Source organism: Mesocricetus auratus, unplaced genomic scaffold (assembly GCF_017639785.1).
Source record: "Mesocricetus auratus isolate SY011 unplaced genomic scaffold, BCM_Maur_2.0 Super-Scaffold_100010, whole genome shotgun sequence".
Taxonomy (NCBI): Eukaryota; Metazoa; Chordata; class Mammalia; order Rodentia; family Cricetidae; genus Mesocricetus; species Mesocricetus auratus.
The window spans coordinates 82003438-82030653 of record NW_024429194.1 but is presented as its reverse complement, the minus strand read 5'-3'; the positions used below and the strand labels follow the sequence as shown (position 1 = coordinate 82030653).

Genomic DNA, 27216 nt, shown 5'->3' with positions numbered 1-27216 from the left:
TTCTCGGCTACATAGCAAGTCCCAACCCTTCCTCAAAGAACAAATAGAACAGCAAAGTTAGCATTGTCCCAGCTCCTACCCTCCCCAGAGTCAGCTCACTCAGAAAAGTCCAAGCTCACGTCCTGTGGGCCCATTACTTCCAGTCTCAATGTTCTCTACACGGCGGCTCCGCCCAGCCTCCACTTACCTCCTGCAGCCTGTGGTCCTCTTTCCACAGGTGTGTCCTGTCACTCCTGTGGGGAACTCACCACACTGATTCCCTCAGTGTCCAGATCTGTGGGTCACTGGTTAGGACAGTGAGCTGCGCTGTGCCTGGGATAACCTCCTGTTTTCCCAGAGGTTGACCTGGAAAATTTCAAAAGTGCAAGAGGTACAGATTTCTTCTTTTACTGTAAGATTCAATGATTGCATGTGCTCATTTGGGTAGTGTTTTGTGCTGTGGGTTCCTAGGATTTTGTTTCAGGGTTGTATCTTTCCTTGCCTGTGGGCAGATTCCACAGAACCCTCAATTACAATACATTCATTAATTCATTCAATTATCAAAGCTTGGTAGTGCCAGTGCCAGGCTCTGTTGAGGGGCCGTAGACTCAGTGGTGACATGGGTGACATGAAACACTGTGGAAACACAGTTGCCCCACTTCTGGGATGCTGAGGGGATCCTCAGGAGGTTTTGCTTGACAAGGGAACACCAGGGCCGTGTCTCACTCCTGGTGTCAGGTGGACCTGCCCAGGGATCGGCCCTGCACCTACATGTCCTTCAGAGCCTTCTCTGCTCTCTCCAGCACAGCCCCACCAGAACACCCTCCTTAGCTCAGCCTGAGCCAGGAGCCAGGACGCTGGAGCTCCTAGCACCAGAATCCCTGTGACTCTCTAAGCCCAGGTAGGGCGGGGCCTGGGTGATGGGCGGGGCCTAGAGATGGCGCTTGTTGGAGCGGAACTGGGGCTACGACTGGGAGGAGGCGTGCGGGGGTGGGTGGGACTGCAGGAAAATCGGTGGCAGAGCTCGAGCTTCTGAGTCCTTCCCGTTCCTGTGACCTCCTGGACGAGGAGCGACAACCGCGCGAACAGAGCAATGGGTGAAAATGCCCCGCAGGGCCGCGTAGATCGGAGTGGGAAGGGGGGAGGCTCAGCGAGATCCCCTATGCACCCACTCACTCTAGCCGGTGGAGCTGACACTCACCGCCCTTCCCACTGCCTGCCCAGGTCCAGTCATCAGCTCCGGGATTCAGCAGAGCCAAACTGTGGGATCCTAATGAGCCACGTGACCACTGAGTTCGGATAGCCCTTAGATTAGAGGACGGTGCCTACCGCTATTCGGGCTTGCACTTTGGGGCCAGCAGCATGAGAAGGTCATCTCTGGGACACACCGGACCTGAGTAGGCCCAGCTGGAGTCCGGGAATCATGCTGTCTGCCTCTGACTTTCTGGATGAGTTTGCCCATCGTTTGTATCTCCGTGTGGCTATGTTTTGTGATCTGTGTACTGAGAATGGCAGTAGTCCCACTACTGTGACTTTTCTGGCCAGCCTCTGAAGACAGAAAATGCTGGCCACGGTAATCTCCCCAGTTTCTATTTCCAAGGGTTCAGTTCCCGAACGTCCAAAACATTTACTGCAAGGCCCGTTTTTGAGTTGCATGCTAGTCTGTTGTCATAAAAGCCCCAGCCATCTTGAAGACTGCCCTCCAGGACCTCTCATTATTTCATTGAATGTAGCTTTAGCGGCCTGAAATTCCTTTTATCAACTTGTCCTGAGCTGACTGCAAATCACCTGTCTCTGCCTCCTCAGGACTAGGATAACAAATGTGCATTGTTTTACTTGGTTCTCATGCAATATTTCTAGAGACAGAAAACACTGTACAATTTTTTTTTTTTTTTGGTTTTTTCGAGACAGGGTTTCTCTGTAGCTTTGGAGGCTGTCCTGGAACTCACTTTGTAGACCAGGCTGGCCTCGAACTCACAGCGATCCACCTGCCTCTGCCTCCCGAGTGCTGGGATTAAAGGCGTAGGCCACCAACACCCGGCCACTGCACAAATTTTAAATACATTGTTTGTTTTGGCGATTTGTGTTTTATAAGACAAGGTCTCCTATAGTCAAGGCTGACCTCAAATACCTGATCCTACCTATTTCTACCTTGTAAGAACTGTGATGACATGTGGTACCACAGCTCTTATAACACACACACACACACACACACACACACACACACACACACACACACGAAAAGAATGTATCACATTTATTGAATGGAGTTCATTGATGTTTGAAGTTTCAGGCACCCATGGGGGTTCTTAGAAAGGGTCCCCTAGGTAAGAGCAGTGTAATCTGTTTACCCCAGTTTAACAGAAAAGGACTGAGGGTGGAGAGGTCTGAAGGAACCAGTCCAAGGTCACACAGCCCCAAGTGGCAGGGTTCAAGCCAGCACCCACCAGCCCAGTGCTTCCTGTTCTGTTCCAACACCCATAGTTCCTTCCAAAAAGCCTACTCAGCGTTGGAGAGATGGCTCAGAGGTTAAGAGCACTGGCTGCTCTTCCAGAGGTCCTGAGTTCAATTCCCACCAACCGCATGATTGCTCACAACCATCTATAATGAGATCTGGTGCCCTCTTCTGGCCTGCAGAGACGTATGCAGACAGAACATTGTATACATAATAAATGAATAAATCTTTAAAAAGCAAAACAAACAAACAAAAATAAAGACCTTCAAACATTAAAAAAAAAAGCTCACTCTCATCCAGGGAACCCGATTGTCTTTCCCTCCTCAGGGTACCTGGCAGTCTGTCTGTCCAGAGCCAGGACATAGGCCAGTAGCACCAACGCCCATGCATGCTGGAGCATACACTGGTGAGGGTGAGGAAGGGCTGGGTCCATGGATGCAGGGGACAAATGACTGGTTCTGCCTCACAGGTCTGTTCTCAGAGTTGAAGCTGGCTGTGCCTTGGGGCCACATTGCTGTCAAAGTCTGGGGCTCCCAGAAGAACCCTCCAGTTCTCTGCCTGCATGGCTGGCTGGACAATGCCAACTCCTTTGACAGGCTCATTCCTCTTCTTCCACAAGGTGGGGCTATGGGTTGAGGGACAGGGAGGGGTGGAAGCTGCCATGCAGACCCCTCCTCTTCCTCCTCTCTCTGCAGATTTTCATTATGTGGCCATGGATTTCGGGGGACATGGACTCTCCTCCCATTACAAGCCAGGTCTCCTGTATAACCACCAAAATTTTGTGAGTGAGGTCCGAAGGGTGGCAGCAGGTGAGCGAGAGCCCCTGAGTGCCATGAGGCGTCGTGTGTGTTGGGGGATGCTCTGCCACACCCTCTCATCCTAGCAGGTGGGATGCAGAGTCTGCAGACAGCGGGGGTTGGGAATTGATGCCTGGGGTCTGGCTCCAGTTCTCCCAGCCCCTGAGCAGAGCTTGTGTCCTCCACTAGGAGCTTCCCACAGTGGAGCTGAGGCCCCTCAGCTGGTCTCCTGGGTGGGGTGCTACAGGTGCTTGGAGGGAGTTCCAAGCCAGGACACAGGAAGAAGTTTAGAGTAAGGCTGGACCATGCAAACCTTCTGTTTGAATTTGTGTTTTCAGCATTTAAATGGACTCGGTTCTCCTTCATGGGCCACAGTTTTGGTGAGTCAGCTTTACACTGACCCTGAGTTCTGTGGAGGGATATAGGACAGGGGAAAACTTGACACCTGGTACCTGGTACCTTCCCTGGCCCTCTGAGAAGGAAGAAGTCCTCAACCGCTTACCTTAGGGACAGTGCCTCTGGTCTCAGGGGGGGTGTGGACTGTCCTTGTAAGTGTTTTCAGATGGAGGGACCTTGGTGACCCAGGGAGAAGCACGAGCTGAAGATGCAGAGTCCCAAGCCCATGTGGGAGAGGAGCTGGGGACGGGACAGCCCATAAGAAAGGACTGGGGAGGATGGGGAGCTGGAGAGGTCACTTAGATGTCAGCACTGTCTCTGTTCTGGCAGGTGGCACTGTGGGCGGCATGGTGAGTAGCTGGCTGTTCTGGGGTGGCCTGGGACCTTTCTGGGCATGGGTGTGGGTAGACCAGTGTGAGTAGGACAGGAAGAGCCCCTTCACACAGTGGATGCGGAAGCTAGCCAGCACCTCCTTAGCCACAGGCAACTTCACATGTGCACTGTGTCCTGGGGACGGTTCCGTGTAGTTTCTCCATGTCTCATGTAGGGTTACTGCGGTCTGCAGCGGGGTCTGGGAGAAGCACACTGAAGGGACAGCAGACTCAGCTCTGGGGAAGCCTGTGTCTCCACCCACTCACTTGTTCCTCTGTTGTCACTTTCTAGTTCTCCTGCATCTTCCCCGAGATGGTGGACAAACTTATCTTGCTGGACTCAACACCATTTCTCCTGGACTGTAATGTAGGAACCGACTTCTTGGGGCTGCCATGGGGACCCCAGACTTTGGGGGTTATCTTCAGCTCTGTCTCCTGTGGACTTTAAGGAGGCAGGAGAGTGTGGCAGAGGGGGATAATTAACCAGGGGTCTCCCCCAGAGAGGGTAGCATCCTGAAGCTTGTGGCCCTAAGATTGTCAGGGACAGGGGATGGGAACTGTTTGGAAGGCCCACTCTGTGGTCTGGATTCTGCAGAATGCTGGTGGATCCAGCATAGACTGTGAAACAGCAGAGGTGGATGAAAGGGGCAGACGTGGGTGGAGGGAGTTCAGGGCCACAGGAAGCTCCCTGCCCTGACACCTAAGCAATGCCTTTGAGCTGTGCACACAGAACACAATCCTATATATTGACTGTGTGTGTGACTGATAGAAAAATACCACCACCAGCATTGACAACATCCAGTACTGTCCCTGTATCTGAGACTAGGCTCTGTCCTTTCCCTACTGTGTGACTAAGGAAGTTAGTTTGCTCCAGAAGACTCCACTGTGTCAATTTCCATCTTCCCATTTTCTCATTTAAAGCATGGCCAAACCTTCCTGGAGGACAAGAACTCATTCTTCCTTTTTTGAAACAGAAGCTCATTTTATAATCAAGGCTGGCCATGATCTCCTGGCAATCCTCCTGCCCTACGTCCTAACTAGAATTAGTTTATAGTTTGTTTTGTTGTTTGTTTGTTTTTTTTGAGACTGGGTTTTTCTGTGTAGCTTTGTTTGTCTTGAAACTAGCTCTATAGACTGGAGTGGCCTACTGATAGATATCCTCCTGCCTCTGCCTCCCAAGTTCTGCGATTAAAGGTGTGCTAGCACTAGCTCAGTAATTTTCATTGCAAGAACCATTGACTAACGTGTTAGTGTGGATCCCAATACCCAGACCATGGTAATCTTGGCCTTTTGTTGTTTGCAATGTCCACTGATGCAACAAGTATAGAATCTTGGGACATCCTCTGCTGTGGTACTGCGTGGCAGTGAGTCCCCAAAGGCCTGAACTTGCCATTGGGGCCATGAAGTATTGCAGATGAAATTTCAAACCCATCCACACGGCCTGCCTGTTCCCACTTTTTGTCATTCACAATGATAGCCTTGACTGAAGTCAGTGAAATAACCTGCCCTCAGTGGAAACCTAATGTCACACTCTACAAAGCACTTGGCAGCTAACAGAGGCCGCCTCCCCCATCACCTGGTCCCTCTAGCTGTCAGGCAAGCCTGTGCTGCATGGGAGAGGATGACTAGCATGGGCTGTTCCCCCTCAGAGGGGCACCGAGGGCAGTGGGCAGGACCCGGGAAGGGGCTGGGACTCCTCTCTGGGGCGTCCCTATTCACCAGCTCTGGCTGATCCTTAGGAAACAGAGAACATCGTGACCTACAAACGGAGGAACATAGAGCACATGTTGCAGGTGGAAGCTTCCCAGGATTCCTTGAGGGTGTCCAGTATGGAGGAGATGTTGCAGGGGTGGGTGATGGAAGCCAGGGCAGGGAGGAGGAGGGCTGGGATTGGTGCGCCCTGGTAGAAACCCTCCAAGTTAAGGAAAATGCACAGCCTCTTCCTCCTCACAATGTCTTTCTCCCCCAGCCCCTAGTTTGCTTCCCCCTGGGTGGCACTCAGCACCAGGCCTCCAGGCCTCAGAAGCCCCTTGTGGTCACCCTTCTTTCTTCATGCCTTGTGGGGGGAGGGGTTACTCTTTCTTTCCCCTCCAATTCATGCTGTATTGGCTCACCTCTGCCCTCTGGCTACCAGCCTTAGGCTACTTACCAATTACTAGCAGTTTTCTCTGTTCTGCTACTGGCGCTGTCTGGTAGCTTCTTCCTCAGAACAACCACACTGCCCTGAATCATTGTTGTCCTCTAAAATTGTGCCGATGGTCCAACTGGGAGAGTCCTGGTCTGTATTCACTGCATCTGGCAGTGTGCACGGTAGCACAGGGCTTCACTCTTGTTGTTGCTGTCCAGAGGAGTGGACACTGCACCCATGCACACACACACACACACACACACACACACACACACACACACACACACTATCAGGCAGACACGTTGATGCTACAAACACCCCTCAGGTTCAGAAAGACATACACAGAGTTCATGGGAAGTCTCCCTTCCCTCCATCTCCCCTTCCTCCTCCTCCTTTCCTTCCTGGAGTCTGAACCTAAGCCTCAAGCTCTTTACCCCTGAACCACATCCCCAGTCCATCTTGTTGCTGTTTGTTTATTTTCCAGGGATTTACTATCATTCATGCTGGCCTTGAACTCATAATGTAGCCACGACTGGCCTTGAATTCAAATCCATCTGCCTCAGCCTCCTTAGCCCTGGAATTAAGCACAGCATTCCCAGCTGCCTGATTTCCCTTGTGTCCAACCTCTGGGCTTGATCAAGGCATGGTTCCTTCCACGTCTTTCTGTCTCCCAGGCTCCTGAATAAAAATAGCCACTTGAATAAAGAGTGTGGGGAACTCCTGCTGCAGAGAGGAACCAGGAAGATGGCCACGGGTAAGGACTCACCGCTGTTATTACTGAGGGATGACCTGGGGGCTTGCAAGTGACAAGTGATACTGTGTGGCTGAAGTGTTTCCCTGACCCTTCCGTTGCCTCACACACAGCCCTGAGAGAGCAGGGGAAACTGAGGCTGCAAATAACCATTGCAGAAAACCACACTGCGTGGAGGTTGGCAGGCACTGGCACGAAGGTTGGTGGCTGCCATGGCCACGCCCTGCTGGGCCTGTGGGGAGGAGGTGCTGTGGCTCTGGCAGCCTCTCACACGATAGTCTCTTCTGGATTTCTCCTTCCATGTATTGTCAAGAGCTTCTCTAAGGTTCTCAGAGCTGTGTTCTCCATCAAGACAGTGAGTGAGGCTTGAGCCACACGGTCCCAGTCTCAATGAAGCTGCAGTCTGTAGAGGTGGCCCAAGCCCAGAGGGCAGCGTTTACAAATGCCCTTGGTGGAAATGACAGCTTCTAGTCCTAGGCAGAAGGAGACTGAGCAGAAAAAGTGAATTTTAGAAGGAAAACAGATGATAAAAAAGTTTCAGACACTTGTCTGTTTCTGAAGCAGAGAGAGTGTGACAGCTTGGAGGAGCAGGGGTTGGTTTTGGCTCTCAGTCACAGGGGACTGTCCATCATGACTGGATGTATATTGGAGCAGGAGCAGGGGGCAGCTGGTCATATTGTGAGCACAGTGAGGAAGTAGAGAGAGAGATTAATGCTGGTTTTCAGCTCCTGGAACGAAGGCCACAGGATAGTGTTGCCCAGAGTCAGGGTAGACCTCCCCACATCAGACTAATCTAGAAACTTCCTCAGGGACATGGGCAAGGATTGTTTCCATGATGATTGTAAAGCCTGTCAAGCTCACATTAACCACACTCACAAGGAAACAATGAATGAATGTGAGTGCCCTGGGGAGGGGCTTGGAGACTCTCTCAGGTGAGGTGAAAGCTTGTGTGAGGCGGTGTGATGGGACAGGAAGGGCCCCAAAGGGGAACAAAACCCAGGGTTCAGTTCCTGTTGGTGCCAGCTGCGTCACAATGGGACTCCCCCAGAGTTAGGAAACAGACAAGGTCGGTAGATTTTTGCTCTCACAGGCTGTCAGGATCAATTGAGGTTCAGAAAATTAATTTCTGCAGAAACAAAAGAAGTAGGTCTCCCTCCACCTACCCAGCGCATGTGGGTTGGACAAGTTGGGAAATCCTGTTGAGCAAGAGGAAGATACTAGAGAGTGCTGTGCACTGGAGCCAACAGACCCCCTGGCTGAGACAGCTGGTCATGTGGGAGCCCCTGTCCTGTGTGAACGGAATTCCAAGTGCTGAAAGAGGCCTCCTGGGCTGCACGTTGTGTTCAGGTGCAGACTACATTTCTGGTTTATTTGGTTTTAGTCCTGAGCCTGTCTCCCCTCCCTGCAAACCCTTGTGAAGACTGAGAGCCTAGGCTTTTGTGCCCCACAAAGACGGCCAACCCAGGGGTTCCCTGTACAGAAGAGGGCTAATCCAAGGGAGGCTTTATCCCAGCCAGACCAGGGAGTCTGACTGGGCCCCTTGTTGCCTGAAATGTGGGCCCAGATGCTGAATGGTCTCTAAGGAGGCAGTGGGCATTGCTGAGAAGGTGAGCCCTTTGCTGGGGAGCAGGCAAGGGGTGGGAGCACTGCTGTGGGAGCACCCCTCTGTGGCAGAATAAGCTCAGGAGAAGGTAGATTCAGATCCTGCAGGCTCTCTGGATACAGTGTTGGGAAAGCATTGTTCTGGGCCTCTAGCTCCAACTCTCTCTTTCTCCCTAACTACCTCTGTGTCCCCCTCTCTCTTTTCCCCTCCGTCTCTCCATTCTCCTCCATTCTCACTCAGATGAACCAAGACAGGAGCTTCTGGAACGTCTCAATCCAGGAGGCAGGTTATCAAATCTGGTAGGAGCAGTCTCTGTGGGAGGTATGTCAGGCTGTGTATACCAGGGGCAGAGCACACACTGTCCAAATCCACAGTGAGACCAGGAGACTTTGCCGTTTCCCTCTGAGCCTTAGGGGGCTTTGGCGGGGGCACTGCGTCCTTCCTCCATGGGTCTGAGGCTCTGGGTCCTTGACATGGTCATGCCCGTGTCCACAGCACCCAGTTACTCAGGACCTCATTGACTCTGGGTTCCCTCTGCTCCCTATGAGTGTGTGTGTGTGTGTGTGTGTGTGTGTGTGCGTGTGTGTGTGTGTGTGTGTGTGTGTGTGTGTGTGTGTGTGTGTGTGTGTGTGAGCATGCCATGGACCTGTGTTAAGGTCAGAAGATAATCTATGGAAGTCAATTCTCTGTTGTCAGCTCCGCCGTGGGGCTCCCAGGACCAAACTCAGGCCTTCAGACCTGGCAGCCGGTGCTTTTCCCTGCCAGACATCTCTCCTGTCCTCCAGCTCGTCTCTGCCACAGGCTGTCTCAGAGCAAGGATTCAGGTGGACTGGCTGCTCAGCCCTTCCTCACCACTGTGGTTACAGCACATGCCGTCATCTCTGGATTCTCATGTTGGTGCTGGGACGGAACTCAGGGTCTCAGGCCTGTATGGCAGACACTTTGCCAGCTAAGCACTCTCCCCAGTCCTGACACCCCTCCTTTCTGAAGTATTTTCACATTCTCTGATCAGAGACCCCAGACCTGGAGGAATGTACAACCCTCTGCAGGGCCCCACCCTGCAAGAGCAGAGAGGACCCTTCATGGAGCAGGTCAGGTGACAGGCTGTGACAGCCCAGGGTGAGACAGAGGCCTCTGCCTCAGATTCACTAAGCTCAGAGGACCTGAGTGTTGGGCAATCGGGAAATCTTTGTCACATGGTCCTCTTTGTATCAGAGTCACAGGTGCCTGCATAGAGCTCTATCAACAATTAAACATTCCATTTGTCATCCAAGAGTTCCATACTCTCTAATGAGAGGAAAACCCTAATAATTACAGAAAATAGCATTCTTTAATGTTTATGTAATTACTTTTTTTTCAGAGTAGTATCTAGAGTCATGCATTGCTTTACCTGTGTATGTGTGTGGGCATACACATGTGTGTGCGTGCGTGTGTGTTCAACCATTCCCAGACATACCATCAGGCTAATCATCATTTTAGCTTCCTTTTCTTTTTTTTCCTTTTCTTTTTTTTTAACATGAATTATTTTTATTTTGTGTGCATTGGTGTTTTGCCTGTGTGTATATCTGTTGGATCCCTTACAAGTGGAGTAATAGACAGTTGTGAGCTGCCATATGAGAGCTGGGAATTGAACCCAGGTCCTCTGGATAAACAGCCAGTGCTCTTAACCACTGAACCATCTCTCCAGCACCCCTCCACCTTGAGCTCTTTATTACCTCTTTTTTCAGTCAGCATTAAAAAAATAAAGAGCCTGCCTCAAAGAGGCAGAAGCAGGCAAACCTCTGTGTGTCTGAGGCTAGCCTGATCTAAACAGCAAATCTGTGCCAGGAGTCACTACATAGTAGGACCTGTCTCAAATAAATAAATGAGTAGTTTTTTGAAACGTGATAAACAGTTGGCCAAAACAAACAACAGTAAAAAAAAAAATAAGCCAGGCAGTGGTAGCACAAGCCTTTATTCAGAGCATTCGGGAAGCAGAGGCAGGTGGATTTCTGTGAGTTCAAGGCCAGGCTGATCTACAGGACAAGTTCCAGGACAGCCAATGCTACTACATAGAGAAATACTGTCTCTAAAAAACAAAACGTAAGAATCAGATAACAAAGAAAATAAAAGTGTAAGGTGTGGCTTCTAGTTCCATGATAGAATGTTTGCTCAGCATGCACGAGACCCTGGGTTCCAGCAGCAGCACTACAGAAAAAGAAAGGAGATTTATTTGAGGTCTGCGGAGGTCGAAAGCCTCAGACTGCAGTGTGAGCATCTACCCCTTCCATGTCCAGTCCTTGGCTTTGTCTCATTTTAACAACTTCCCTGTGTTGCAGACACGGAGCTGGGACCTCTGCCCTCTAGCTGTCACTTCTCTCTAGACTTGTCTTGGAGTGGTTTCTGTCCTTGAGTGCAGAATTGTGGAATTGCAACTGGACACGTGTCTTTTATGGATTCTGGAATTGGAATCATCTCCTTGTTTGATTCTAAGACTCCTCAAGGCTTCTATTTGCATTTACGTGTTTAACACACTGGGGACTTAGACCATCTGCAGAAGGTGTGCAGGTCTGACTTCACCTTTCCTTTGGTGGCTGTGCACTTTTCTTTGGTAGCTGGGAAAAGGGAGTTGAGCAGACTTGCAGGCAGGTCTCTCCCTACCCTGACACCTGCAGTCCTTGCCATTTCCCTTGTTGGAGCAGGTCCCCAGAGCTGGCTTTTCCATTCCCTGCCAGCACCTGGAAACTTCCAAGGCTTGTGAGTTCCTATGTGACAGCAGAGGCTGGGATCACACACACACACACACACACACACCTCCCTGCACACAGTTTTTAGGGAGGATGTGGCTGAACCTTTCTATATGGGTAGAGTTATGCATCAAAATGGCAGGGACCTAGTCTGACAAGGATAACAGGGGTCTCGATTACTCTCTAATTTAAGTGTTTAAACAACCAAATGAACAGTTTCTTTGTCTGAGGTGAGAGTTGGAGCCTAGAGTGGTGGCGCACACCTTTAGTCCCAGCACTTGGAGGCAGAGGCAGGCAGATCTCTGTGAGTTGAGGCCAGCCTGGTCTACAGAGTGAGTTCCAGGCCATCAAGGGTTACAAAGTGAGATCCTGTCTAAAAACAAGAGAGGGAAGGATGAGAGAGCCTGACTGTCTCCTTCATCGTCCTTCCCTGTCCCTTGGGGTCTGAGGAGACACCCATGTGCTGTGGTCAGACAGCCTTGACCAAGCTCTGCTCTAGAAGAATCCCAGGACGGAAGTGCAAGGCTTCTTCATGACAGGGTGGCTTTCACCAGCCCAGATGAAGACATGAGCCCTGGGTGAAAACCCTGGGACTTCCCCAGGAAGCCAGGTGAGTCCCTTCCTGTAACAGGTGACACTGAAACCACCATGCTTTGTGCTTTCCCCAGGTGTGGTGTCCAACAGGGACCGGAGGCTGTCTGTGGTAAGTGTCACTGTCTTCCAGCTCCCTTCATAGATTTTCTGTGGTCTGTTTTTGAAAATGCTTTTAAAATGATATGCATAGCATAGTATGGACACAAGAGACATATTCCCCATTTTAGATGTCTGTAAGTACACTGCTGGGTAGTATTAAGTATTGTTTTTTGTAACCATCATCAACACCTATAGCTCAACCTCTGTCATCCTCAGATAACACTGAACCCATTAAAACACTAAGTCCTCACTTGTCTCTCCAGCAACCCCTAATGTACTTTTCTGCCTCTGTGAAGTTGACTGTTTGATTTCCTTTCATGAGATGCTTATGCTTGTCCTTTTGTGCCTGGCTTCTTCTGCGCCCCAGCATCATGTTTTCCAGAACCTTCCATGTGAAACACATGTCCATGTTTACACCTTTGTGAGACCAAAAACTAGCTGTTCCATACTGGGGACTGTAATCCCAGCACGTGGAGACAGAGGCACGCATATCTTCATGAGGTTTTTTTCTTTAAACATCTTTTTGACATTTGTTTTTTAATGTATATAATTTTTATTTGTGTGTGTGCATGTGTGTGTGCCTGCATGTGTGTGTGTGAGCACACTCGTGTGTAAGGTCAGGGGGACGCTTGTGTGGGACTCAGGACAACTCGTGGGAGTCTCTCCTTCCTCCACATGACGGTGATGGTCAATCTCAGTCATTTACAGCATGCGTTTATACACAGCCATCTTGCTAGCCCACACCACATTTTCCATGTCTAGCCCTCTGCCCATAGACATTGGGGTTCGTGTTTTGGCAATTCAGATCAGTGTTGCTGTAACACGAGTACAAGTGTCTGAGTCCTTGCTTCCAGATCTTGGATATGGCACAAGAGAGTTGCTGGAGCCCAGGGTAACTTGTGACTGATCTTTAGAAGGTGCTAAACTGTTGTCTCCAGAGGCTGAACTGTTTCATCTTCCCACCAACGGTGCACAAAGGTTCTGGTGTCATCCCCAATCTGTCTCTCACACACACACGGGGAAGGCGGGTGCCGGCCACTGAACCTGAGACTTGTGCACCCTAGGCAAGTGTTATTCCAACGGCTACGTCCCCAGATCCCTTTTATGACTTTGACCATGTGTGCATGCATTGACATACTTTCCCCAAGTGTCCCCAAGTATCTTTTCATACATGTGCACGTACACAGATACAGACCCTTGTCTCAGGATTGTGTATCATTTCCACGCTCCCTCATGGAAGAAGTCTCTCAGAGACAGTTGTAGAGAGAAGGAAGCCAGCAGCGGGGCAGGAGGGTTAGAGAACACAGCCAGTCTCCCCTCTGGGTTGACCCAGGTGAGTCTCAGGACCAGCAGGGCACAAGGACCTGGGTCCAGGTCTCACATCCTGTGTCCTCTGCAAAATGCCCCAGAGCTGGCTGTCCATTTGACCTTGTGGTTGGCTTAATCCTATCACTCAAAAAAAGTGTGTCAGGAAATATAATTGGAATAAGAGATGATGGGGGAACAAGAGGCTGACAAGAGGGGACAGGCAGGGGCCATCAGCAAGGTCAACACACAGAGGAGAAATAAGCTGCCATAGAAACTCAGAAGAGTTTCACATCTGCAGGCAAGAGCAGAGGTAACTTCCCATAAGCCTTGCCTGGGACCAACTTTAAATTAAGGTGATTGTACCCTTGAGCCAGACAATTCCAGTTCCTGAGGAAAAGGAGGGAGATTAGAGGCTAAGGCCCAAGTCCCCATCTGACTGAGTCTGATGCCACCTCCTGTTAGCTGTTGGCTGTGGCCAGGGTTAGATCCCACCCCACCCCTGCCCACCACACTTCTTGGCAGTGAGGCCACAGACCTGCCCTCCCCGGGAGGCAGCGTGGCACAGCTCTCCAGCACTTGCTCTGCTCTGAGAACAGAACTGAGACACTGTGGGCATTTGTAACTGACATAGGAATCTTTGTTTTGAATATGTACCCATGGTGATCTTAATCTGAGGAGCAGGACAAGGAGTGACCTTGTGTGTGTCTGTGTGAGCATGTGTATGATGTACATGTGCAGTCAGAGGTCACCCTCAGCTATAGTTCCCCAGCCACAATGCTCACATGTATTTATTATCCATTTTTGATGGTCTTAGACTTTCCAAATACACTAAGGTGGTGGCCAGCACATTCCAAGGATCCACTGTCCCTCCATCTTGAGGCTGAAACTATAGGAATGTCTCAGCATGCCCAGTTGTTTTAAACGTTCAGGTCTTGTCCCAAGGACTCTACTGAGACATCTGTCCTATCCAGGAGTGAATGTTTCCCAGTGTGTATAGATTGGGTATCAGATACTCACCAGGGCCCAATGTATAACAGGCAGGCTCTCAGCCACTGGCCTACGGTCTCAGCCCAGCCGTGCTGACATCTTAACCTGTATTGACTGTATCCTGTCTCCTAGGAAGTCTCCTGATCCTAGCATGCATATCACACCTGCCATGCACGTGACCTACCGTGTCCATCAGTAGCTGCACGGGGCTGCAGGTCTCCATTTTGGGCACTGGAGCAAAGCCATATTAAACGGCAAGGACGGCAGCGAGGACGGGGTGGAGACAGTATGGAGGACTCACCCTGTGCTGTGGTCCAAACACATTTCTTTCAAGTGGAAGCTGTTTCATGAAGGGAATGAGCTATGCAAGGCAGATCCAGAGCCCACAGCTGCCTCTCCAAAGGGAAGGGGCTGCAGGGGGCTCTTCCGTCCTAAACAGTCCCTGAAGTGACCTCAAGTCAACAGCCACCCCCAGCTGTAACGTGGTCTGTGACTGGAGTCCACCAGAGGGGAGAAGAGATATGGGGGTGGGAGACAGAACTAAGAAGCTTGATGAGTAAGTGACTTGGTGGGCACTGGCCTCCAGGGTGCATGGCCCAGCTGACCTCACTGGAACTCAGGCGCCCTGAAATGAGGACTCTGACTACAGGTGCACACGGGACTTGGTAGCATGGGTTTTCCCTTGGTTTTGTTTCTGCAGCCAGAGCACAGCTTTGACTTCGTGAGCAAGGAGATGCTAGTGCACTTTATCAGCCGCCTGCAGGCCGATGTGTTGCTGATCAAGTGAGTCTAGAACCCAGAGACCAGGAACTGCTGAGGGAGTGTACACCAGGCTAGCCCCCAATTCACAGTGATCTGCCAGTGTCTGTTTCCTGCATCCTGGGAATGCTACATTATCGTCAGGCTCATTCAGAATTTGAATTGGGAATTTTCCCAGGCTAACAACATGCTGTTGGTCTAGCCTGATCATTTCCTTTCGGTTGGTGATGGTGGCAGCGGCAACAGCAGGGAAATCTGAGGAAATTTTAGCCTTTGGCATGGGTTGTTCCTAGGATATTTGGAAGGTGGATTCATTTCTTTTTAAGTGAAATGTTCAAGTCATTATAGATTGGGAGAATATTAACACTTTATAAGTTATGGCTACCGGCAACTTCAGAACAAGGAATTGGCTGGGCGTGGAGGCTCACACCTGCAAATCTGGACTAGGGAGAGCATGGCAAGTTTGAGGCCAGCCTAGGCTGCAGTGTGCTTCAGACAGGCAGGGGGATGGTTGTGTGACATGTACACTATTCCTCAGTAGTCTTATTTGAAAGAAAAGCCTGGCCTTGAGAGTGAGTTCAGATCTCAGCTCAGCTGTCAGTGCCCCCACCTCCCACAGTACTGGAAGCTGCTCCCTGCAGCATCAGCTCGTGCTAGCCTGCTACCAGGACTAAATGACTGAACCTCAGCGGCAGTCTAGGCTCACAGGGACATAGCTGAAGGAAAACGGGAGGAACCGAGGCTTGGGCTCTTCAGGTCCTGAAACCCAGACATGGTACAGGGCTCTGTTAAGATTCAGCACAGAGAGACACCCCAACTTCTGCTTCCAGAGCAACACAGGGTTACTATGACGTGAGACGAGCCAATGATGATAATAAGGAACCCCTGCTCTTCATGGTGGACACACTAAGAACCATCCTAAAAGAGGTAAGGCATGAGCCCTGATTGGTTGGGCATGTCTTCTGTTCTGAAATCTAAGAGTCAATTGATTTGGATCCAAGTGGCCATCACTCAGTATCCAAGGAGCTGGCAGGCCTCTCCCCTCCATGGCCATTCCCCAGAAACCCAGAACACACACACACAGTTCAGCAAAGAGACAGCTTTGGTTGTCAGATCCTCACTTTGGTTTTTTTTTAAAAGACTTATTTATTATGTAGACAGTGTTCTGCCTGTATGCATGTCTGCAGGCCAGAAGAGGGCACCAGATCTCATTACAAATGGTTGTGAGCCACCCTGTGGTTGCTGGGAATTGAACTCAGGACCTCTGGAAGAAAAAAGTCAGTGCTCTTAACCTGAGCCATCTCTCCAGCCCCAGATCCTTACTTTTATTGCCCTTACCTGACCCCTGGTCCAGGCTTACTATGGGCCCAGCTCTTAGAAGACGCCCTGCACTTGCCTCCAGTGATCCTTGAACGAACACATTAGCAAGTGTGAGGCCTGTGCTGGAACCAGGATCCTCTGTAGGTCGGGGCCCTCTCTGGTCATCATCCACTTATATCGCCTAGGCCTGTATCCTTTGCACACAGTGCAATGATGCTACCAGGAAGGGGGATCTCCTATTCAGGGTGCTCTGCAGTGGGAGCTGTCCTGAAGCTGCCCTTCATGGAGATGACAGTGCTTCATGTCCATCAAAACTGGCAGGGACCCTGACTGTGACTCCCCCTTGAGCACCATAGTCTCACAGCTCAGATGCTTACATTCCTGGAACAGCCTCCAAGTCCCCAGGCTGCTGGGAAGAGAGGTTGTCCCTGACCACTTGGATGTAGTCTGTAACCTGCATTTTTCCTGCCAGCCTGGTCCCAGAGCCGAGTCCGTCTCAAATGAACATGCAGGACACTATATTAATTATGAAGCTGTTGGTTGGTTGTTTGGTTTCTTATTGGCTAGCTCTGACTTAATTATAAATCCATAACTGCTAATCTGAGTATTTCCACATGATCTTCTCTACCTGAGCAAGGGTAGGACTCCTCCTGTGTCCTACATCGTGACTCTGTTTCCCGGAATCCTCCTCAATTCCTAGTCTACCTATCTTGCTTCCCTATTGGCCAACAGTGCTTTATTAATCAACTAGTAGGACAACATATACAAAGAAGGCGCCCCTCACAGTCAGCTAAGGGAGAGTCTCCTGAGTGGGCACCATCTCACCCCCTGCCCCCTTTCTCCAGCGGTTCCAGTATGTGGAAGTCCCAGGCAATCACTACGTCCACATGAACGACCACCACCTTGTGGCTGGAGTTGTCAGCTCCTTCCTCCAGAGCCAACCCAGGACAACTTCAAGGATGTAGCTCTGGTCTTGGAGCTTGTTCACACTGTCTGTCCAGCACCCTCAGCCCACAAAAGGTGGGATGGGTCTCACTGGGCTCAAAGCCCAAGAGAGGCAGCAGAGAATCCTGGGGCTGAGCTAGGGGAAGGGGGTAAAACGTTTCTGACCTTTGATATCTGACTTCATGAAGGGGGCAGGTGAGCTGGTGACCCTGAGGGAGCAGGACTGGGCATGGGTCCCTGGAGCTGGTCCTGGTCCCAGGCTGTGTGGCAATAAAATCCTCTCCCATGTTAACTGCATTGCAGATGGCTCTGTTGCGGGCAGGGGCTGCACAGAGGGCAAAGGGCGGGAGCAGGTCAGTCAGGTTTCCCAGGTGTCTCTACAGGCTTAGGAGGAAGGAGCAGCTCTCTTTACCACATCCTCCCGTGCCTTGCACTGCCAGCCTGTAGGTGCAGAGATGGAGCTGGGGACACAGCAGCAGCTTCTTGGCCTGGTGTCTGCTTCCCAAAGCACAGTCCGTGAGGGAGCAGTCCTGCCGGTCCTTGTGTTCAAAGCCTGCTCTCCAGGGACCAGAACAGCTCAGTAGGGTCGGAATTTGCGTTGGGCACGCATCAGTTCGATCCTCTGCTTGTCCTCCTCAAACTTCTTGCGCAGCTGTGCCAGATCTGGGGGTTGAAGGGACACAGGCGAGTCACACTGAGTGCCTGTGTGGTAACTGCCAGCTGCCCCACTTAAACAGGCTCCCCCCCCCATGACCCAGGGCAACTCTGCACGTTCCCCCTCTCCCACCCCATCCCCCTCTACCCCTGCTGTGCTCTGGGTAAGTTAGGATCCTGCAGTGGAACAGAACTGCACACTTAGCTACAGCCACTCTAGGGGCTGAGGTGGGATGATGATGGGCCAGGTTCCGAGATGAAAATGTACTAGGGACAAGAGAGGCCCAGAGAAAGCAGGACTCCTACCCCTTCTCCTGCTCCCTGAGAAGAAGCATTCCCAGGACCCCTTTCCCCAGATGGAGCCTTGGGGTAGGGGACTTCAGAATCAGCAGGTAGTCACCAAGTGACCTATGTCAGAGGTGGCTCCTGCATCTCTAGGGTGCAGCTGGGGGTTCAGGACAGGGCTGGACCATGTGAGGGGTGGGAGACAGTGGGGCAGGTGACAGTGCCAACAAAGGTGGGGTGTGAAGGCAGCTGCTGAGTGCACCCCATGCTCAGGAGAGGATCAGTCCTCCTCACACCTACACAAGTGTCCAGTGAGCAGCATGTATGCTGACAGCAGCAAGAGCTTGTACTCTCACGTGGAACACTCAAGCAGGCCGCCCTGGCCCCCATTCACCCCCAGTCCTGTCCCTCAGCACTGTGTTGGGGCTGGCAGGTCCCTGCCCCTGTGCTTCTGCCCCCGGGCAAACACCATCTTTGTCTGGGGAGCAGTAGGGGCACTGTAGACAGGGACTCAGATCCTGAGCCTGTAGAGGATGTGCCTGAGGACACCCTGCTCCCTGTCCCAGATCTGTGGGGTGCCCTCAGGTGTCCCTTACGCTCCATCTTGGTCTCTCGGTGCTGCCAGGCATAGAAGTTGAGCAGCTCCTTGCGGGCACGTTTCCTTTTCTCCCTCTCCAGAACTCGCAGGCTGGCAGCTTCTGTTCGAGGGAGCACAGGCCTGCGACCCCTGCGCGTCACCTTCACCCAGCCCTCCTCATCAGGGACTCCTTCCTCCTCCTTGGCCTTGGTCTCCTCCTGCATGGAAGAGACTGTGGCTGGGCGGGGCTCTGCAGCAGCAGCAGGTTGTCCAATTGATTGCCTAGAGGCCCAGTGCTGCCCCCTGCAGTAACCACCTTGGGCACACAGTGTCTGTGTCCTGAGTGCCCACAGTAAGTGTTGAAGAACAGACACATCAATGACACTCCCTTCACCTGCAGGCCATTTAGAGTCCCTGTCACCCAGACAGGCGGTCCAGGTTTCAGCAAGAAAAACAGGAGCCTGCACCCTGCACGGTAACCAAGGAATGGCTTCCACCACCATTGTCTCACGGGCACCACACTAAACACGCAATACTTGTGGTACTGCTTCCCCATGGCCGCACACAGATAAGTGGGGGCCTTATGAGCCCCTACCTCAGCTATCTTCTTGTCGTAGGCCTCCATGAATGTGTCCACTTCGACCCTAAGGGCCTCCGGGTCGAACACAGAATCTTCATAATCACTGATCCACTCTGAGGGCGAAGGAAACACAGTGTAACATAAACTACGCTGGGAAAGCATCAAGTTCTGTTTGCACTAGATGAAAGTAGACTGTGAGGACCAGAGTTAAAAGCTTTGTTGCTCTTGCAGCAGGCCTACATTCAGTTCCAAGCTCCTACATATTGGCTCACAACCACCCCTAATGCTACTTTTGGAGATGGACCCTTTTCTGACTTCCTGAGGTGTGAGACACACAAGTGGTCCTCAAACACACAAAAGTAAAATCTTTAAAAAAAAAAGGGGGGGAAAAAAGAGAGCAGACTCTAAGAGGCCTTCCTTTGCCTCCTCTAAAACCTCTTCTGTGTCAGCCTGGATCCTTGGCTCTGTAGCAGAGGGAAAACCAAGAAGCTAACAGTCCCTGAAAACAGCAGGCAAATTACTTCCAGCAGATGGCACTATTTTTTTTTTTTGGCCAGGTCATAAAGCACTGCAGTGGGGCAGGGAAAGCAGATGCTTGGGGATGGAGGCAATCAACCTCCTAGTCCCTCTGGGGCATTCCCAACCCCCATTTGATGCTGCTCCCTGGTCTGCTCAGCCAGGCTTCCACAGCCGCAGCTGCTCCTGGGTGTTCTGATCACTGATTTGAAGGTTTTACTGTGTCTCGTGTTTGTGCTCTTCATCTTGCTGGCCACATTCTTTCTTTCTTTCTTTCTTTTTTTTTTTTTTTTTTTGGGTTTTATGAGACAGGCTTTCTCTGTATTGTTTTAGAGGCTGTCGGTCCACCCCAGCCTGGAACTCACAGAAATCCGCCTGCCTCTGCCTCCCGAGTGCTGGGATTAAAGGCGTGCGCCACCACCGCCCGGCGGCCACATACTTTCTAAACACTGATTCCAAAGCAGAGTACAGAAGGGATCAGGCTTCCCCAGATATGACCGCCAAGCGAGGATCCCCTAGCAGAGGTCCCTAAAGTCCAGAGACTCGGGGTTCAGGTGTTAAGAAGGTTCTAGTGGCAAGAGGCTATTTCCTGATGTGTCTCAGACACAGCTCTGCCAGCTCAGGCCCCTTTGGAAGAGGGGGACACAACTTGTGGCATTCAGATGCTGCCCCCACTAAGTGTCTCTCACCAACCCAAGGCCTGGGGAGGAAGCACTGGACACTGCCAGCAGTACTGACTATGAATCCCGCTCTTCACAGGGTGGCTCTCCGTAGAAACCAGCATTGGGCTCTTCAGATTCAAGGCAGCTGACACTCCACTTGGCTTCTGGAATACCACATAAGCTACCCGAAAGCCCTGTGAGGAGACATGTCAGTGTGGAGTCTTCCTAGTGTGGCATAAGGTCCCCATACCTGCCCTGGATCCCCCGATCTTAGTTTGGGTGAAGGACAGCCAGGCTCCTAGCTAGTCTACTGCTGCTGGGACAGCTGTGGACTCAGGGAAAAGCAGGCTCACTCCAGGCTAGGGTCATAAACAGACAAGGCACAAACTCAGGGTCAGACTCCCTTGTACAACAAGGACACATGAGGGACATGGGGAGAGGGGACAGGAGCAGGGCTCCTGGAGCCCAGGGCACCAGTCCTGAGGAGAAAGCTACTTTAGTGGGAGAAGGGCAGAGAGGGAAACAGGCATGAAGTCACAGAATGTGACACATCTGAGAGAATCAGAGGCCATGTCCCTAACAACCTCCTAAATCACACACTGCAGAGTCCACCCCAACAAAGTCTACTGCTGAGCCCACCCAGGCTCCACCCCTTGCCCCTACTCAGCGCCCCCTGGTGGTATTGCACAGCTTACTGGAACCGGCTTGGGATGAAAAAACTTCGACTTTGGCTCTTTAGGGCTCTCAGCAAGCTCAGGCTTCTCCTGTAACTCGACTGTCTTGATGGCACCACAGGAGGACAGGAGTCGAGACAGGCACTCCTGCCATGGCCAGAGGGAAGCAAAGCATGAACACACAGGCTCCTCAGAGCCTCAGGACACCCACAATCGCCCCAAGGACTCAGGGCCAGGTCTACACAACCCAGGCGGTCTAGGTGCCCCAACCCTGACCAGTTCCCAAGACAGCATGGAGGCAGATGTTTCTAGCCTGTGACAAAAGAGAAGTAAGGACTTTCAATGCCACCGACTTCAGATGACAACTAATCAAGCTTTCCCACTCAAATCTGAGAGACTCAACTCAGGTGTCAGGGAAGAGTATGTGGGGACGTCTTAGGTTCTGTGCCGATTACACACAGGTGTGGTCAGCTTTTGACGTGAAACAACTGTACAGGCCAGCCCTTCTCCCCCACCTGTTCTCTGGGCTGGCCTTGAACTTCTGATCCTCTGACTTATGTGGTGCTGGGGACTGAACCCAAGGCCTCATGAATGCCAGGCCAGCACCCTACCACTAGGATTTCTCTTCTCAGAAAAATAGTCCACCCCACCAGGCATGATGACACACACTGAAATCCCTGCACTCAGAAGGCAGGTGGGAGAATTTAAATTGCATTTGTTTGCGTGTTGTGTGCATGTGGATTTCATGTTACATGTGTAGAGGCGAGAGGAAACTTGCAGAAGCCAGTTTTGGCCTTCCACTATGCACATCCCAGAGATCAAACTCAGACTGTGGGACATGACAGCAAGCCTCCTTTTTAAACTAAGTGTGGTGGCACATGCCTTGTAACCCCAGAATTTGAGAGGAGGATCAGGAATTCAGGGCCAGCCTCAATTACATAATAAGTATGAAGCCAGCTCAGGCTACAAGAAACCCGATCTGAAACAAAACACAGTAGTAAAAAGCAAATAAATGTAATAGTTTCTGTGAAAAATCCTTAAGTGTGTCTAGACAGAACTGCACTTGATTTTTGGTAGATTTTCTTTAAAGCAAAAGAGAGACCAAACTAACCAGTAAACGAAAAGACCGTTGGAAGGATAATTAACTCCAAAGCCAGTGTGACCATTCCTGAACTGTAATGAGTCGAGGCGTGGCCAGCCTGGGCTACATAGTCCCAAAACAGCCAACAGGAGAGTGAGACCCTGTCTGGACGGGTACAATAAGAAATAAAAACGCTCCTGTTCTTATTCTGAGAGCCCGGGTCTTTTCAACATTCTCCATTGGGGGTGTGTCGGCATTTCCACCCGACCGTCAGATTTTGTAGCGCCCACGGCAAGCCCCCATGCAGAACCCACAGTCCCCTGCCAGGCGCTTACCTCTGTGCAGTACGGGGGCACATTGAGGACAAAAAGGGTCCTATTGGGAGGCCACGTGGACTGAGTGTCCTGGCGAACTCTGTGCTGTCTCACGTAGAGGTAATGAGACGCCTTCTGCTTTTCTGAGAACTTGACTGGAATAGCTAAAAGGGAAAAGCCATCTGTGTCACACAAGGTCCTTCTGACTCCGCCTCCCGCCGGTTCGTCCACCCGCCGCGGCCGGCGCGGGCACAGTGAGCTGCGGCCGGTTCTGACCCCTCGGGGTGCTCGCTGCCTCACAGCGTCAGCCCCTCACGCCACGCACGGCACTGGCTGTTCTGCTTGGCCTCCCCCCTCCGCCCCGTCTTCAGGCTGGGGCTGACGCTGAGCGACAGCTGCGGCCACCACACTCAGGAAGCGGACGCGAGCAGGTCAGCGGTGACAAACTCCCGCGGCAGACCCCGCACGCGGCCTGGAGGAAGCGCTCCCAAGGCCTCTCCGAGTCAGCGGCCAGAACCCGCGTGGCCTGCCGTGGCCTCCGCCACCCGCCGGCCACCGCCCTGCGAAGAGGTCAGACGCCGGCCCTCAGCTGCTCACCTGAATAACCCAGTGGGCTCGATACGCTCCCCTCGGGGCCGCACGCCCCGGCTTTCTTCTTGCGCGCCACCATCTTGTGGACCGAAGCGCAGGGATGGACGGGAGTTGTAGTTCCGCTTTCCGGCGCTGCTGTTTCCATGATGACGGCGCCACGTGGGGCTCCGCCTTCTCAGCGTTAGTCCCGCCTCCCGGATCTTGACCAGCTCCACGGTTTTTCCCTTGCCTGTCAAAGTGGGAGTGGGGTGGGATGGGGTGTTGAGGGGCAGAGGGGGAGACTGGAACGCAGGCTCGGAGGTTAACAGCGCAGACTGCTCTTCCAGAAGATCCGGGTTCCCTTCCGATCACTCACAACTGTCTGTAACCCCAGTTCCAGGGAGATCTAACGCCCTCTTCTGGCCCTGTGGGCACACGTGGTGCAGAAAGGTACAGAGATAAAACACAAATCTTTTACATAGTAGGCAGTTTGAATCGCGGTGCGACCGAGGAGTCACTGGGATTTTGAGTAGAGAGGAGTTAATTCGACTGTGAGAACAAGGGTGTGAGCGGCCTGGGGCTGAGAGACTGAGCAAAGAAGGTGGCAGTGGGTGAAGGCACTCGCCGCCAAGTCGGACACCCCGATATGTCCATATATATCCATAACTCCCGCCGGTTATCTTCTGACCTCCACTCGAACTCCATTGTCCTCCCTCACAAGTTAAAATTTCAAGCAAGCAAGCAAGCAAGCAAGCAAACAAACAAGTGTGCATGTAACCCCGGCTCGCCTGGAGCTGGAGCTAGTAGACCAGGCTGGCTTCAGTCTCAGAGAGATCCGTCTGCCTCTGCCTCCCAAGTGCTGGGATTAAAGGCGTGCACCAACCACCACGCCTGACTCTAGAATTTTAAATTCTTACAAACTTTTCCCCCCTGGCCATAGAGGAGGATAGCTGTGTATTCCAGACCATCTGCGGTTACAGTGAGACCCTGTGTCAAACCTTTTTCTTTGAGGCAGAGGTCTCACTTAGCCTACAGAGGTCTGAACACTGATCTCCCTGCCTCCATTTCCCCGAGTGCTGGGAATAACCGTGTGCGCCACCAGGGCGATTTATGTACATTGCTTCAGATGAGCACCTTAACCACCTGCGTTTATCTCAGCCCAGTTTCTCGTGTTCGACCTCCAAGTTCAGTGCTCTGTTCCTCTTTCCATCCTTTGCCTGTTATTTTAATTATAAAGGGATTTTCTTGGCTAAGACTTTCAAATTTTTGCCGGGCATTGGTGGCACACGCCCTTAATCCCAGCACTCGGGAGGCAGAGGCAGGCGGATCTCTGTGAGTTCGAGACCAGCCTGAGCTACCAAGCGAGTTCCAGGACAGCCTCCAAAGCCACAGAGAAACCTATCTCGAAAAACCAAAAGACCAAAAAAAAAAAAAAAAAGACTTTCAAATTTTCATTCAAGTATGTATTCATAATTGTCCATTATACTATTTTTATAATGGCTACGTTAAATGGCTCTTAAAGTTGGAGTTGTATCACATCTGTAAATCCCATTCTCAGGTTGGAGATGGGGGATGGCTAGAAAGTGACATTGCAAAACCCTGTCAAAAAAAAGTATGAAAATTAAGAAGCTTTTTTAATTCCATAGCCTCTGCCATCCAGGAGTAGTTGTTCATGGAAGATTTATTGATTCTTGTGAGTCATTGTCAACTGAGACATGGACATTTTGGGTATTGTATAGACTCTGGATTTATTTAAGCCTGTGTTACAGCCAGTCTGTGGCCTTTTGTCTTTTTTTTTTCCCAAAACCTTGATTCATCTACCTTAAGTTGAAAGCCTTGAGTCCCATTTTCCTCTACAAAATATTTAGGGCTTTTTAGTAGGAGCAGGGTAGTGCTAAGTACTATTCTATTCTATCCCTACCATTGAATAACTACTTTTCTGATGCCATAGCTTACCCAAAAGGGAAGTATTCCTTCAGGTGTAATTTCTTCAGAGCAAGACACCAGCTCCGTTGTTCTCTGTGAATAAATGCCTAGGCCAGTCTCATAGCTAGTTTTTTGTCAATTTGCCACAGCTAGTTATCTGAAAGGAGGGAACCTCATCTGAGAAAATGCCCCCAGAAGATCCAACTAAATCCCAGCACTTTCGAGGCAGAGGCAGATGGATCTCTAAATTTGAGGCCAGCCTGGTCTACATAGTGAGTTCCAGGACAGCCAGGGATATACAGAGAAATCCTGTATATCCAATAAATAAGTTTGCAAAGTTAAAAAAAAAAAAGTCAGGTGGTGGTAACATACACCTTTAATCCCAGTACTTGGGAGGCAGAGGCAGGTGGATCTCTGTGAGTTCTAGGCCAGCCTGGTCTACAGAGGGAGTTCCAGGTCATCCAGAAGTACACACTTGCCTCAGCAAAACAAATAGAAAGGCAGGCTTGCTCTCTGGCGTAAGTCCACCAAAGTCATTGGAGGTTTAAATGAGAAACGTCCTCCTCGGTTCATGTATTTGGTGCTGTCTGGGAAAGCTAGGGGACCTTTCAGGAGACATACGCTTGCTAGAGGAAGTACACATAGGGTGCAGGCTTTGAGAGCTTGGTCTCGCCATGACCTACTGTTTCCTGTGTGGATGAAAATGTCATTGGCCAGCTGCCTGTTCTTACCTTTCTTGCCATAACAGACTATGTCCCTCTGGACCTGTAAGCCAAAGTCAACCCTTTCTTCCTTGCTTTCGTGTTTTACCTCAACAACAGAAAACCATGTAACCCAGCAGAGTGTACTTTAATAAGTGTGACCACTATTTTGTGGGCGTTCGGACTCTGGGCAGGACAAAGTGCTTAATGTTGAAAGCAGAGCTTAATGGTGGGAACCTGGAAGATAATACTCGAGAAATGTGAAGAGCAGAGGCCTGGCTTGTGAGCTTTGGGGGGGGAGGGATGAGGATTCTTTATCAGAACCACGGCTAGGGGCCATTCATGCCTGCATTCTGTCCATGTCCTGAGGCTGAATTTTCAAAACTAACAAATTTATTTGGCAGAGAATCAGACACTGAGTCTATGGCATGGTTATCCATGGTTACTCTCATTCAGGTCTACACAGCAAGTAGGGCAGAAAGAGAGAGGAACTTGGAGAGGAACAGCTCCAGAAGCCTGTGCTGTAGCCCAGTCATGGCTGAAAGAGGCTGTAACTTTCAGGTTAGTGCAGGGTCTCTGGGTGCCACGGGCTCTGCACCCACAAGACCACTCCCTGCTCAGCCTCCAAGTGTGAGAGGAGAAAACAAAGTGGTTTCCTGCACATAGAAAGCAAGTGCCTGGAGAAGTTAACAGCTTCTTCCTTCCACACAGAAGCTGCCAAGGGCCAGGGCTCAGACCTGGAGTATCATTCATGTAGTGCTGGCGTGTGTGGCAGAGTTGGAATGCAGCGAGGATACAACTGTTAGTGAAGCCTGGGTTGCATTAGACCCCAAGATGATGGAGATACCAGAGCCACGTACATGTGGCAGAAAGCTGCATACAGGAAGTGCAACAGGCCAGTTGTTACAGACAGCAATGCCGGAGGGGCAGAACTATCTAAACCCTCTGAAAGGAAGCCTCCATCACTGGGACACAGAGCTCCAGGATTTGGTATTTGTACTGCAGCATTTTGATCTTGCTTTGGGCCAATCATTCCTCCCTTTTAGAATGGGAATGTGCATTCTGTGACATGTTAGAAGCATATAATCTTTTTTGATGTTAGAGGGTCAGTTAAGAATTTGCCTAGAAGCCAGGCAGTGGCGGTGCATGCCTTTAATCCCAGCACTGGGGAGGCAGAGGCAGGCAGATCTCTGTGAGTTCGAGGCCAGCCTGGTCTACAGAGCGGAGTTCCAGGACAACCTCTAAAACAATACAGAGAAACCCTTATCTTGAAAAACAAAAAGAATTTGTCTTGAGGTTAAAGAGATGACTCAGCAGTTAAACACCCCCCCAAAAACACACACACACACACAGATTATAGCCCAGGGTCAGCCTTACGCCTAATAAACTGAGTTTCATCCATGGAATCCATATGGTGGATACTAAGAATGAGTTCCCAGTGGACCCTTGAATACTACA

The 27216-nt window shown here is 51.0% G+C and overlaps 2 protein-coding genes across 5 annotated transcripts; one reads left to right on the top strand and one right to left on the bottom strand.

Moving 5' to 3' along the window:
- The first annotated feature begins 974 nt into the window (after positions 1-974).
- Positions 975-17510, top strand: Serhl2 (serine hydrolase like 2). 4 transcript variants are annotated; one of them, XM_040754087.1, is made up of 13 exons: positions 975-1076; positions 1204-1552; positions 2904-3053; positions 3130-3243; positions 3570-3611; positions 3958-3977; positions 4291-4365; positions 5738-5847; positions 6801-6880; positions 11875-11909; positions 14895-14977; positions 15784-15880; positions 17119-17510. In XM_040754087.1, exons 4-13 carry the CDS (start codon positions 3147-3149, stop codon positions 17236-17238), a joined length of 759 nt encoding a protein of 252 aa, XP_040610021.1. In that variant the 5' UTR covers positions 975-1076; positions 1204-1552; positions 2904-3053; positions 3130-3146; the 3' UTR covers positions 17239-17510. The 4 variants fall into 4 exon arrangements, with proteins under 4 accessions (XP_040610021.1, XP_040610019.1, XP_040610023.1 ...); XM_040754085.1 differs by lacking the exon at positions 1204-1552; XM_040754089.1 differs by lacking the exon at positions 2904-3053.
- Positions 16795-23303, bottom strand: Rrp7a (ribosomal RNA processing 7 homolog A). Its single transcript, XM_040754090.1, has 7 exons — positions 23159-23303; positions 22583-22725; positions 21188-21313; positions 20569-20686; positions 19330-19427; positions 18754-18952; positions 16795-17881 (listed from the first exon to the last, which is right to left on the bottom strand). The coding sequence occupies exons 1-7, from the start codon at positions 23295-23297 to the stop codon at positions 17796-17798; spliced, it is 909 nt and encodes a 302-aa protein (XP_040610024.1). The 5' UTR covers positions 23298-23303; the 3' UTR covers positions 16795-17795.
- Between the last annotated feature and the right edge of the window lie 3913 nt (positions 23304-27216).